This window comes from Cherax quadricarinatus, chromosome 3 (assembly GCF_038502225.1).
Source record: "Cherax quadricarinatus isolate ZL_2023a chromosome 3, ASM3850222v1, whole genome shotgun sequence".
Lineage (NCBI taxonomy): Eukaryota > Metazoa > Arthropoda > Malacostraca > Decapoda > Parastacidae > Cherax > Cherax quadricarinatus.
The window spans coordinates 59,187,807-59,201,839 of record NC_091294.1 but is presented as its reverse complement, the minus strand read 5'-3'; the positions used below and the strand labels follow the sequence as shown (position 1 = coordinate 59,201,839).

Below are 14,033 nucleotides of genomic sequence, written 5' to 3'. Positions count from 1 at the left end.
ACTACCACCACTACCACTACCACCACTACCACCATTACCACCACTACCACCACTACTACCACTACCACCACTACCATCACTACCATCACTACCATCACTACCACCACTACCACCACTACCACCACTACCACCACTACCACCACTACCACCACTACCAACACTACCACCACTACCACCACTACCACCACTACCACCACTACCACCACTACCACCACCACCACCACCACTACCACAACCACCACCGCCACTACCACCACCACTGCCACCACCACTACCACCACCACTACCACCACTACCACTATCACCACCACTACCACCACCACCACCACCCCAACTACCACCACCACTACCACCAGCTCCACTACCACAACCACCACCACCATTACCACCACCACCACCCCAACTACCACCATCACTACCATCAGCTCCACTACCAGAACCACCACCATCACTACCACCACCACGCTCATCACCACCAGCACCCTCATCACCACCACCACCACCCTCACCACCATCACCACCACTGCCAATACCGTCACCACCACCACCACCACTACCAATCACCACTCGCTTCAACCAATATAGAAGTTCTGACATACCCATAACAAGAACGTCAACTCGAAGCTAATAAATCATAAGCTAGTTTCAATATCCTAGGAAGGTAATATGATAAACGAGGACCGGAACTAGTATTTGTAGAGGATGAAGTAAATGGCGCTCAAAACATGTTCCAGACACACACAATTAAGAGAGTAGAGAAGGTGTAGGTTGGAAAGGGAGAAGCGCGCCCTCTCTAAGCATAAACGACGGATAAGAAACCTCCTCAAACGTAGATATCTGAAGAACGAAAGGCATAACTCGCTATAGAAGTGAAAAAGTTGAACATAAGTCCAGGATTAATAGAGGGACGAAAAAGGCATAAATGAAATTGAGAGAAATCCAAAATTCTTTTTCTGAGATGTCCCTTTTCGGTTTAGAGCTTTATTTGATTATAATTCTTCTCGTATGCAAAATCCAGGTCAAAGGCAACATCTGATTTCGAGTCTTTGACTAAAGGCGACGGAACATATACTGATGACAGTAAAGAAATGAGTGAACTGCTTAAATCCCAATATAATTCAGTGCTCAGTGAACCATTAATCAACCTAAAGACTGATGATCCAGATTAGTTCTTCATGAATGATCCAGAAACACTTCAGACATTTATATAATCTGACATAACCTTCACCTCATTTGACTTCGAAGACGCCATTGGTCGCGTGCCAAAGCATTCTGTCCCAGGTCCTGACTCGTTGAACTCCATATTCATTAAGCACTTCAAGAAGCCATTATCACGTACCTTAAATATTTAATGAAGGAGCCTGGATCTTACATTATCAAGAGCTTAGCAGTTACACAACCCAGGTAAGTAAGGATTCAGCGCAGGTCGCTGCTGCTTCTTGCAGTTAGTGAACCATTACTAAATTATCTTGGATACACTGAGAGACGAACAAAACGTAGATGCTTTGTGCACTAACTCTGTAAAAGCCTTTAACAAGGGCGACCATAAGGTAACTGCGCACAAAATGCGTGCAAAGTAAATAAGTGGAAAAGTGGGCAGATGGACATTCATCTTCTAACTAATAAAACCCAAAGGGTAATAGTAAACAGAGTGAAGTCAGAAGCGGCTACATTGAAGAGTTATCTATGTTCCCCGAGGCACAGTTCTCGCCCCACTTTTTTTTATCATTCTTATGTCTGACATAGACAAGGAAATAAATCACAGACATTGTATCATCCTTTACAGATGATACTAGAATCTGCATGAGAGCAGCAGCCAAAAAAGACACAGAGAGCCTTCAAGCTGATATGAAGCAAGTCTTCCAGTAGCTTACTGACAACAGTATAATGTTCAGTGAGGACAAATTTCAGTTACTAAGTCACGGAAGGTGTGAGGAAATAAAAATATGATCGAAGTAGAAGACAAACTCAGATCACTCAATAGACTGCAATTCTAATGTTAAAGACCTGGGAGTGATAATTTCAGATCTCACACTCAGGAGCATAATAATGTCGTTATTAAAGCACTGCCACCATACCTATCAGTACCATCACTAGCACTGCCATCACTACCATCACTACCATCACAATCACCACTGAAATCACTACCACTGCTATCACCAATACCACCACCATCACCACTAATATCACCACCGCCACCACCACTACCACCATCACTACCACCATCACTACCACCATCACTACCACCACCACTACCACCATCACTACCACCATCACTACCACCACCACTACCACCACCACTACCACCATCACTACCACCATCACTACCACCACCACTACCACCATCACTACCACCATCACTACCACCATCACTACCACCACCACTACCACCATCACTACCACCATCACTACCACCATCACTACCACCACCACTACCACCATCACTACCACCATCACTACCACCATCACTACCACCACCACTACCACCATCACTACCACCATCACTACCACCATCACTACCACCATCACTACCACCATCACTACCACCATCACTACCACCATCACTACCACCACCACTACCACCATCACTACCACCATCACTACCACCACCACTACCACCATCACTACCACCATCACTACCACCATCACTACCACCATCACTACCACTACCATCACTATTACTATACATTCCGGAACTAAAATGATTCCTTCCACCACCATCATATCTACAACCACTATGACCAACACCATGCCTGCCAGTACCACTACCTGCCACTACTACCACAATACTCTCCAGTACCACCACTACCACCACAATAGCTGCCAGCAACACCACTACCACCGCAATACCTGCCAGCACCACCACTACCACCAAAATACCTGCCAGCACCACCAAAACCACCACAGTACCTGTCAGTACCATCACTACCATCATAATACCTGCCAGCACCACCACTACCACCGCAATACCTACCAGTACCACCACTACCACCACAATACCTGCCAGCAACACCACTACCACCACAATACCTGCCAGCAACACCACTACCACCACAATACCTGCCAGCACCACCACTACCACCGCAATACCTGCCAGCACCACCACTACCACCACAATACCTGCCAGCACCACCACTACCACCGCAATACCTACCAGTACCACCACTACCACCACAATACCTACCAGCACCACCACTACCACCGCAATACCTACCAGCACCACCACTACCATCACAATACCTGCCAGCACCACCACTACCATCACAATACCTGCCAGCACCACCACTACCACCACAATACCTGCCAGTACCACCACTACCACTATAATTCCTGCCAGCACCACCACTACCATCATAATACCTGCCAGCACCACCACTACCATCACAATACCTACCAGCACCACCACTACCATCACAATACCTGCCAGCACCACCACTACCATCACAATACCTACCAGCACCACCACTACCATCACAATACCTACCAGCACCACCACTACCATCATAATACCTGCCAGCACCACCACTACCATCACAATACCTGCCAGCACCACCACTACCACCACAATACCTGCCAGCACCACCACTACCATCACAATACCTACCAGCACCACCACTACCATCACAATACCTGCCAGCACCACCACTACCACCACAATACCTGCCCGCACCACCACTACCATCATAATACCTGCCAGCACCACCACTACCACCACAATACCTACCAGCACCACCACTACCATCACAATACCTGCCAGCACCACCACTACCACCACAATACCTGCCCGCACCACCACTACCATCATAATACCTGCCAGCACCACCACTACCATCACAATACCTACCAGCACCACCACTACCATCACAATACCTGCCAGCACCACCACTACCACCACAATACCTGCCAGTACCACCACTACCACTATAATTCCTGCCAGCACCACCACTACCATCATAATACCTGCCAGCACCACCACTACCATCGTAATACCTGCCAGTACCACCACTACCACCACAATACCTGCCAGTACCACCACTACCATCATAATACCTACCAGCACCACCACTACCACTACAATACCTGCCAGTACCACCACTACCATCATAATACCTACCAGCACCACCACTACCACCACTATACCTGCCAGTACCACCACTACCATCATAATACCTGCCAGCACCACCACTACCACCACAATACCTGCCAGCACCACCACTACCACTACAATACCTGCCAGTACCACCACTACCTTCATAATACCTGCCAGCACCACCACTACCACCACAATACCTGCCAGTACCACCACTACCATCATAATACCTACCAGCACCACCACTACCACCACAATACCTGCCAGTACCACCACTACCATCATAATACCTGCCAGCACCACCACTACCACCACAATACCTGCCAGTACCACCACTACCATCATAATACCTGCCAGCACCACCACTTCCACCACAATACCTGCCAGCACCACCACTTCCACCACAATACCTACCAGCACCACCACTACCACCACAATACCTGCCAGTACCATCACTACCATCATAATACCTGCCAGCACCACCACTTCCACCACAATACCTGCCAGCACCACCACTACCATCATAATACCTGCCAGCACCATCACTACCATTATAATTCCTGCCAGCACCACCACTATCATCATAATACCTGCCAGTACCACCACTACCACCACAAAACCTGCCAGCACCATCACTACCACCACAATACCTGCCAGCACCACCACTATCATTATAATACCTGCCAGTACCACCACTACCACCACAATACCTGCCAGTACCACCACTTACTTTCCAGCACCCATCCAGACTCTTCCTTGCTGGACATCTCGTTAAGGGTCTGGCATCAAGAATCACACGAAGATTCTTGGACAACACCTTGATACATAGCAGCGAAACATACTGGCTGTATTCTGTATTTTACCAGTGTGACGAGAGAGAGAGAGAGAGAGAGAGAGAGAGAGAGAGAGAGAGAGAGAGAGAGAGAGAGAGAGAGAGAGAGAGAGAGAGAGAGAGAGAGACAGGCAGACGTCAACACGTCAGATGAAGCCACCTTCAGTGTTTAACATGCTATAAACATGAGTTTCATATCTGAGAGTGACTGTTGGTGGTGCTTCACAGAGTTTGAGGAGCCTACTGTGGGGGCGGTGATGGAGGAGACTAACCCCATCTTGTGGACGTGGTTCATCATCGCAGTGCTGGTGGCTGTCACTATGATCTGTATCGTCTTCTTCTCCATGTGGGTCTACAGCCAACGGTAAGACTACAGAGTTTTGGCTTCAACAGCAACTTCCAACTTTGATTTCCTTGTCCAAACCTGCAGTGTTTTGTTTTATTTTTCTTATATGAGTTATACAGCCGCCGTGTCTGGGATCATAAGCGTCTCTGTGTTCGTCGGTGTCTCCACAGTCTGTAAGGATCTTATTAAATATTATATAAGTATTACAGTTTGTTTTTTAATCTTAATGTACCAAGTAGTTATGCATATAGTTATACTTGTAAATTCTTGTGTAATCATGTGTTATGGATTCAAATATTTTGTAAAGCAGAGGTTTGTGGAAGAGCTGGAAAGAGGGTACGAAGGTTTTGAATGGTACGGGCTTGAGCATCCAACAGGTATGTGTAAGGGTTATAACAGACTTCAATGAAACCTGTTAGTCCGACTTGAGCTCTAGTGGTAAATACAGTGTTTGCACTTCTAAAGACTGGTGGAGGAACAACGGTGGTAGTAATGGTATTGTAGTGATGGTTGTCGTCCAGTGATCGGGATGTATGTATGTATGTATGTATGTATGTATGTATGTATGTATGTATGTATGTATGTATGTATGTATGTATGGTGCCCAGTAAACAGCTAGCAAGCGATGCATACTGAATATATTTTTCACTTTGGGACATCCTGTCTTTATAACAAAAGGTTCTTATGAACGACTCTTATGAACCTTTGAAAATTAAACTTTGCAAGATGAACTCAAATTTAGTATTACATGTGTCTAAAGTCGATCACTCAAACTTCCATGTTCTTCTTGCACTTAAGAAATTTATGTTTTCTTCAAAGATATTTGGAGTGGTTCTTGTGACCAGCGGGAGGCTCGAGCCTGTATCACTCCTGTTGAATGACACACAGCTTTATAAAAATGATAATAACGATGGATATTAGTCACTGCATGATTCGAGAAAGTTATCCCGGTCGTGCACAACCCCAGCCCGCTGGGTCTCAGTGCACGGGATGGTGCAGACTGCGGCATTAAGTTAGTAAAGCAGTTATATATTAGCAGTGAAAATCTGAAGGCAACCAGAAGAGGCATTCACAAGTCGTCAATTAGAAACTAATATCCAAGCTAACATAGCTGATGTCCAGTACAAACCTTCCAAAGAGACCAATATCCTAAAGCACACAAGCACGTTAAGCTTGAAGCCTCTCACAACCTGCTTTTTCACTGTCAGTGTTGCAGAGTTGAAGATAATCAGAAGCGACACTCAGAAATTATCGCATAAAAAGTAGAATTTATTTTTTCATAAGAATTTAAAGAAAACCAAAAAAATGCATTCTCCACGTATTGTTGAATATTCGCTTAGACATACCTCTCACTGCATATTTACTTAGATATACCTCTCGCTGTATATTAAAGAGATATATACCTCTCGCAGTATATTCATCGTTGTGAATAAATCCTCAGTACTTTTATCACTTTTCGATCAGTTGGTTAACGGGTTTAAAAGCCGTACAACAACACAAGGGTTACTGATGCTGTCTACAACCTGCTCACCACCACACAAGAACACTTTAAGTCTTAATACAAGGATTTAAATAAATCCCCAGAGTGTATACTTTGAAATAAATCCATCTCTAGTTATATATATTGTCTTTATTTATATAATAATTTTACTATAATTACAGAATTGTAATGTAATAATCACTAACAAGCGATACAAGATGCAAAACAACCACAGGGTGAGTTAAATGAAAGTTCTAGACCTTTGGTGTTACAATCAACACATCTTCAGCAGTTTGAAATGAACAGGAAGTCCATGTAGATTCGTTCAAAGGAACTACTCTGGAGAGAATAAGATGGCATTAAGCAGACCAGTGCCAGGTGCCAGAAGAATGAAGGCAGGATATTAATACAGTAGCAGTAGAAAACACATAAAATTCCATCAACATTAAGTATTTAGTAATGACCTAGTGACCACAACATTAGTGACGTGTCATATATCACCAACATGTCATCAATATGGCATTGTTATACAAGACTTTAATATTCTGATCTCAAAACTATCTGGCTTCTATCAGTAGGAAAATATCTTTCTTTGCACACAAAGAAAATGGTTTATGGGAAGCAGCAAGGGGAAAATGATCCTGTATTCAGAGGCTGACTTACTTCGCCCTCAGGTAAATGCTGGTTTACCCACAAGGTTGAGCGGGAGCAGCTGAACCTGAGTGCTCCTCAGTCCGTCAGTGTAGAACTGTATTTACGACAGTATAACAAGTTCAGGGAGGAATCTGGCTTCAGATTGCATACAGTGTCTTCAATTATAAAGTTGTGGAGTTTGAATAAGCTGAAACAGAGACGTGGCTCCTTGTTCCTCTTGGCTGGAACGAAATATTTTAGAATCATCAATTATAACACGATAAATGTTCATTATATAATAATAATTTCAGCCAAGAAAGTAATTTCCTGCTGACTTCCTACTCATTTCTGCAACAATGCAAACTCCTGATAATGTGATGATTGCAACACGAAAGGCCTAGAGCGATCACTTAACTTCCCCCATGGTGATTTTGCATAGTACTGTAAATATATTTTTAAAATATTTATTATTATTATAATTATTATTATTATTATTATTATTATTATTATTATTATTATTATTATTATTATTATTATTATTTTATTATTATTATTATTATTATTATTATTATTATTATTATTATTATTATTATTATTATTATTTTATTATTATTATTATTATTATTATTATTATTATTATTATTATTATTATTATTATTATTATTTATTTTTGTTAGTATAAGAGTGAAATATATTACTTAAGGCTGAATGCGCGTGTTTCAGGTTAGCGCGAGTGGCGGAGCTTCGAGCAGCACTGTATGAGGGCTACGAGCCGGCCCAGCCAGAACCTGTCAAGAAGGAGGTGGATGTGGAGGCTGCCAAGCCCCCGCCCGCCCAGGAGGATGCTGTCGAGGACGAGATGACGGCCAACTTCCAGCGAAAGTAAGTGCATGCTGCTAGCTTCTTGTTCTTCTGTCGAGGACACTGATCTGCACTCCTCTGGCTGGGAGAATCAGGAAGGAAACTTGTCTTCTGAATTACTTCTTATTTCTTATTTCACTGTTTTACGTTGTCACACGCACACTCTCACGCAATGTAAACAATCTCTCTCTCTCTCTCTCTCTCTCTCTCTCTCTCTCTCTCTCTCTCTCTCTCTCTCTCTCTCTCTCTCTCTCTCTCTCTCTCTCTCTCTCTCTCTCTCTCTCTCTATCTAGGCAGAAAAGTTTATGAGACGACAACTACCACACAAATGTCTGATGCATCTTCACCACTGTTACTTTAATCTTACACTATCCAGCACCTGGACACTTGTATACAACACGTTGTCTTTCCCACTGGTATCTACACTCAACTAAATGTGAGGGAAAATGGTAGAAAGCTAACTACAATTACCTCCACAAGCACCCCTACAAGCACCCCCACAAGGACCCCCCACAAGCAACCACACAAGCACCTCCACAAGGACACCGCAAGGACCCACACAAGCACTCCCACAAGCACCCCTACAAGCACCCCTACAAGCACCCCTACAAGCACCCCTACAAGCACCCCTACAAGCACCCCAACAAGCACCCATACAAGCACCCCTACAAGCACCCCTACAAGCACCCCAACAAGCACCCCTACAAGCACCCCAACAAGCACCCCTACAAGCACCCCAACAAGCACCCCTACAAGCACCCCAACAAGCACCCCTACAAGCACCCCTACAAGCACCCCCACAAGGACCCCCACAAGCAACCACACAAGCACCTCCACAAGGACACCGCAAGGACCCACACAAGCACTCCCACAAGCACCCCTACAAGCACCCCTACAAGCACCCCTACAAGCACCCCTACAAGCACCCCTACAAGCACCCCAACAAGCACCTTCACAATGACGCTACTGTGACTGGTGTTTGTGTTACTGAGCCACCTTGCTCGTGGCCATGCTACCACTGTAGTTAATATTGCAATGAAAATTTTCCCCTAAAAGTTTATTTCTCTCTTAATAAAGCATATAACAGTTTCAGTACACTAAATTACAAACACCTCTCACCAAGTTCTTCACACCGATTTTCACTCCAAAACAAGACCAGAGAAACCAGCCAACAGTGAAAAATTTATCAGTGTGTTAAACACTAACACAGGTAGAGTCATTGACAAAATAAGTCATTTAAAAGACAGAGTAGCAGAAGAACACCCAGACATCAGAGCTCTCACAGAAACAAAATTCAAGGCGGTAGTAACAAATTATTTTCCACGGATTAGTATTATATATTACAAAAACAATTAAAAATAGAGAAGTTGCACTAATGATCTAGAGGCATTGGAGTTTAGAGAGATTGAAAGAACCTAAATGCTGGTAACTCAGAGACTATCTCACACAGAGAGTATGACGGAGGTTCTCAGTGTAACTGTAACAGTGATATACACCAACTAACCAAAGAACAATTTAAAGATGGTTCAAGAATAATAAAAATCCTTGAGACCTCAGTGCAGAGTAAGGAAGACCAAGTAGAAGCTCCTGAGTACCTGTTAAAACTGTTGGTGGAGAAGTGAGTGGAAGAAGAAAATAAACCAGATAACAAACTACACTTCACTTTCTTGTGTGGATCACTCAGCACCTTGGCTGGTAGAGGCTTGATCCTCCGTCTGCACAACATTACGGAAGTGTTATCCACCTGCATGACCACTACAAAAGAGATATGATGGGAACAGAAACTTCCAAAAAGGAGTATATTGTGAGAGGAAAAAAACAACGCAAGACAACACAAGATATGATGAAGGATGTAGGTATAATGAAGGATTAAGTATGATGAAGGATGTAGGTATGATGAAGGATGTATGATGAAGGATGTAAGTATGATGAAGGATGTAGGTATGATGAAGGATGTAAGTATGATGAAGGATGTAAGTATGATGAAGGATGTAGGTATGATGAAGGATGTAGGTATGATGAAGGATGTAGGTATGTTGAAGGATGTAAGTATGATGAAGGATGTAAGTATGATGAAGGATGTAAGTATGATGAAGGATGTAGGTATGTTGAAGGATGTAAGTATGATGAAGGATGTAAGTATGACGAAGGATGTAAGTATGATGAAGGATGTAGGTATGATGAAGGATGTAAGTATGATGAAGGATGTAAATATGATGAAGGATGTAGGTATGATGAAGGATGTAGGTATGATGAAGGATGTAGGTATGTTGAAGTATGTAAGTATGATGAAGGATGTATGATGAAGGATGTAAGTATAATGAAGGATGTAAGTATGATGAAGGATGTAAGTATGATGAAGGATGTAAGTATGATGAAGGATCTAGGTATGATGAAGGATGTAAGTATGATGAAGGATGTAAGTATGATGAAGGATGTAGGTATGATGAAGGATGTAGGTATGATGAATGATGTAAGTATGATGAAGGATGTAAATATGATGAAGGATGTAGGTATGATGAAGGATGTAGGTATGATGATGTCAGCATAGTTGCTGATCCCTGTATTCCCTGTATTATATAGCATAGCATATTAGTATCCTCCATGTGCTTTAGACACGAGATCCCTCGTAGGCCTTTGGCTTGGTATGACGTCATGGGCATACACATGGGCAGTGATCCCTTTGTCCCGCTCTCACTCAGCGGCAGACCTACAAGACGTAAACAGGCTAGGTAACTGTGGCTCCATCTCCCATCTCAGTCTGACAATATATCTACCATCCTACAAGTGTGTCTACTTTCAACCTGTGATATCTCCATTCAAGAACCCTTACGATAAATGGTGACAGCGGTGAGCCTGTAATTCTGACGATTACAGCGATTTCTGGAGATAAAATTGTCGACCAGCAAGACGGCCATTTCGTGTGACCAGTAGGCCTACCGACTACCGAGATTCACCCATCCAGCTACCTCAAGCCAGCTACTCTACCAGCTTCTACATTATTCACTGGTCAGTCTCTTTGTATTAGTGTTTCCTGCTTTTTTGCATTACTCCCGAGGGGTTGACCCGAGTTTGCAAAATAAGCCAGCTTCCAGTCTGTGGTGGGGGAGTCAGAACACCCGAGTCCAGTCCAGCCTAGCCTACTCCATCCAATTATTTTGCCTGCCAAGCCAGCTTCCACCCCTGCTGTGCTCCTCGTGTGAAGTTATCAAGCTATTCTGTGTGAAGGGTTCTCACTCAGCGGCAGACCTACAAGACGTAAACAGGCTAGGTAACTGTGGCTCCATCTCCCATCTCAGTCTGACAATATATCTACCATCCTACAAGTGTGTCTACTTTCAACCTGTGATATCTCCATTCAAGAACCCTTACGATAATGAAGGATGTAGGTATGTTGAAGGATGTAAGTATGATGAAGTATGTAAGTATGATGAAAGATGTAGAGTATGATGAAGGATGTAGGTATGTTGAAGGATGTAAGTATGATGAAGGATGTAAGTATGATGAAGGATATAAGTATGATGAAGGATGTAGGTATGATGAATGATGTAAGTATGATGAAGGATGTAAAAATGATGAAGGATGTAGGTATGATGAAGGATGTAGGTATGATGAAGGATGTAGGTATGTTGAAGGATGTAAGTATGATGAAGGATGTATGATGAAGGATGTAAGTATAATGAAGGATGTAAGCATGATGAAGGATGTAAGTATGATGAAGGATGTAGGTATGATGAAGGATGTAAGTATGACGAAGGATGTAAGTATGATGAAGGATGTAGGTATGATGAAGGATGTAAGTATCATGAAGGATGTAGGTATGACGAAGGACGTAAGTATGACGAAGGATGTAAGTATGATGAAGGATGTAGGTATGATGAAGGATGTAAGTATGATGAAGGATGTAAGTATGATGAAGGATGTAGGTATGATGAAGGATGTAAGTATGATGAAGGATGTAAGTATGATGAAGGATGTAGGTATGATGAAGGATGTAAGTATGATGAAGGATGTAGGTATGATGAAGGATGTAAGTATGATGAAGGATGTAGGTATGATGAAGGATGTAAGTATGATGAAGGATGTAAGCATGATGAAGGATGTAGGTATGATGAAGGATGTAAGTATGATGAAGGATGTAAGCATGATGAAGGATGTAGGTATGATGAAGGACGTAAGTATGATGAAGGATGTAGGTATGATGAAGGATGTAGGTATGATGAAGGATGTAAGTATGATGAAGGATGTAGGTATGATGAGGAATGTAAGTATGATGAAGGATGTAGGTATGATGAAGGATGTAAGTATGATGAAGGACGTAAGTATGATGAAGGATGTAGGTATGATGAAGGATGTAGGTATGATGAAGGATGTAAGTATGATGAAGGATGTAGGTATGATGAAGAATGTAAGTATGATGAAGGATGTAGGTATGATGAAGGATGTAAGTATGATGAAGGACGTAAGTATGATGAAGGATGTAGGTATGATGAAGGATGTAGGTATGATGAAGGATGTAAGTATGATGAAGGATGTAGGTATGATGAAGAATGTAAGTATGATGAAGGATGTAGGTATGATGAAGGATGTAAGTATGATGAAGGATGTAAGTATGATGAAGGATGTATATATGATGAAGGATGTAGGTATGATGAAGGATGTAGGTATGATGAAGGATGTAGGTATGTTGAAGGATGAAGGTATGATGAAGGTTGTAGGTATGATGAAGGATCTAGGTATGATGAAGGATCTAGATATGATGAAGGATCTAGGAATGATGAAGTATGTAGGTATGATGAAGCATCTAGGTGCGATGAAGGATGTAGGTATGATGAAGGATGTAGGCATGATGAAGGACCTAGGTATGATGAAGGATGTAGGTATGATGAATGATGTAGGTATGATGAAGGATGTAGGTATGACGAAGGATGTAGGTATGATGAAGGATGTAGGTATCATGACGGATGTAGGTATGATGAAGGATGTAGGTATGTTGAAGGATGAAGGTATGATGAAGGTTGTAGGTATGATGAAGGATCTAGGTATGATGAAGGATCTAGATATGATGAAGGATCTAGGAATGATGAAGTATGTAGGTATGATGAAGCATCTAGGTGCGATGAAGGATGTAGGTATGATGAAGGATGTAGGCATGATGAAGGACCTAGGTATGATGAAGGATGTAGGTATGATGAATGATGTAGGTATGATGAAGGATGTAGGTATGACGAAGGATGTAGGTATGATGAAGGATGTAGGTATGATGAATGATGTAGGTATGATGAAGGATATAGGTATGATGAAGGAAGTAGTTATGATGAAGGTTCTAGGTATGATGGAGGATGTACGTATGATGAAGGATGTAGATATGACGAAGGATGTAGGTATGATGAAGGATGTAGGCATGATGAAGGATTTAGGTATGATGAAGGATGTAGGTATGATGAAGGATCTATGTATGATGATTGATGTAGGTATGATGAAGGACGTAGGTATGATGAAGGATGTAAGTATGATGAAGGATCTAGGTATGACGAAGGATGTAGGTATGATGAAGGATGTAGATATGATGAAGGATGTAGGTATGATGAAGGATGTAAGTGTGATGAAGGATGTAGGTATGATGAAGGATGTAGGTATGATGAAGGATGTAGGTATGATGAAGGATGTAAGTATGATGAAGGATGTAGATATGATGAAGGATGTAAGTATGATGAAGGATGTAGGTATGATGAAGGATGTAAGTAGTATGATGGATGTATATATGATGAAGGATGTAGGTATGATGAAG

At 42.5% G+C, this 14,033-nt stretch overlaps 1 protein-coding gene across 8 annotated transcripts in view; it reads left to right on the top strand.

The window, feature by feature from the left end:
* LOC128684045 (uncharacterized) overlaps nt 1–14,033 on the top strand; it is a 195,459-nt gene that overhangs the window by 68,646 nt on the left and 112,780 nt on the right. For all 8 annotated transcript variants that reach the window (XM_070091986.1, XM_070091978.1, XM_070091998.1 and 5 more), the window contains 2 exons: nt 5,151–5,286; nt 8,105–8,263. In XM_070091986.1, the coding sequence (XP_069948087.1) occupies nt 5,151–5,286; nt 8,105–8,263 (295 nt within the window). The remainder of the gene's footprint in view (nt 1–5,150; nt 5,287–8,104; nt 8,264–14,033) is intronic.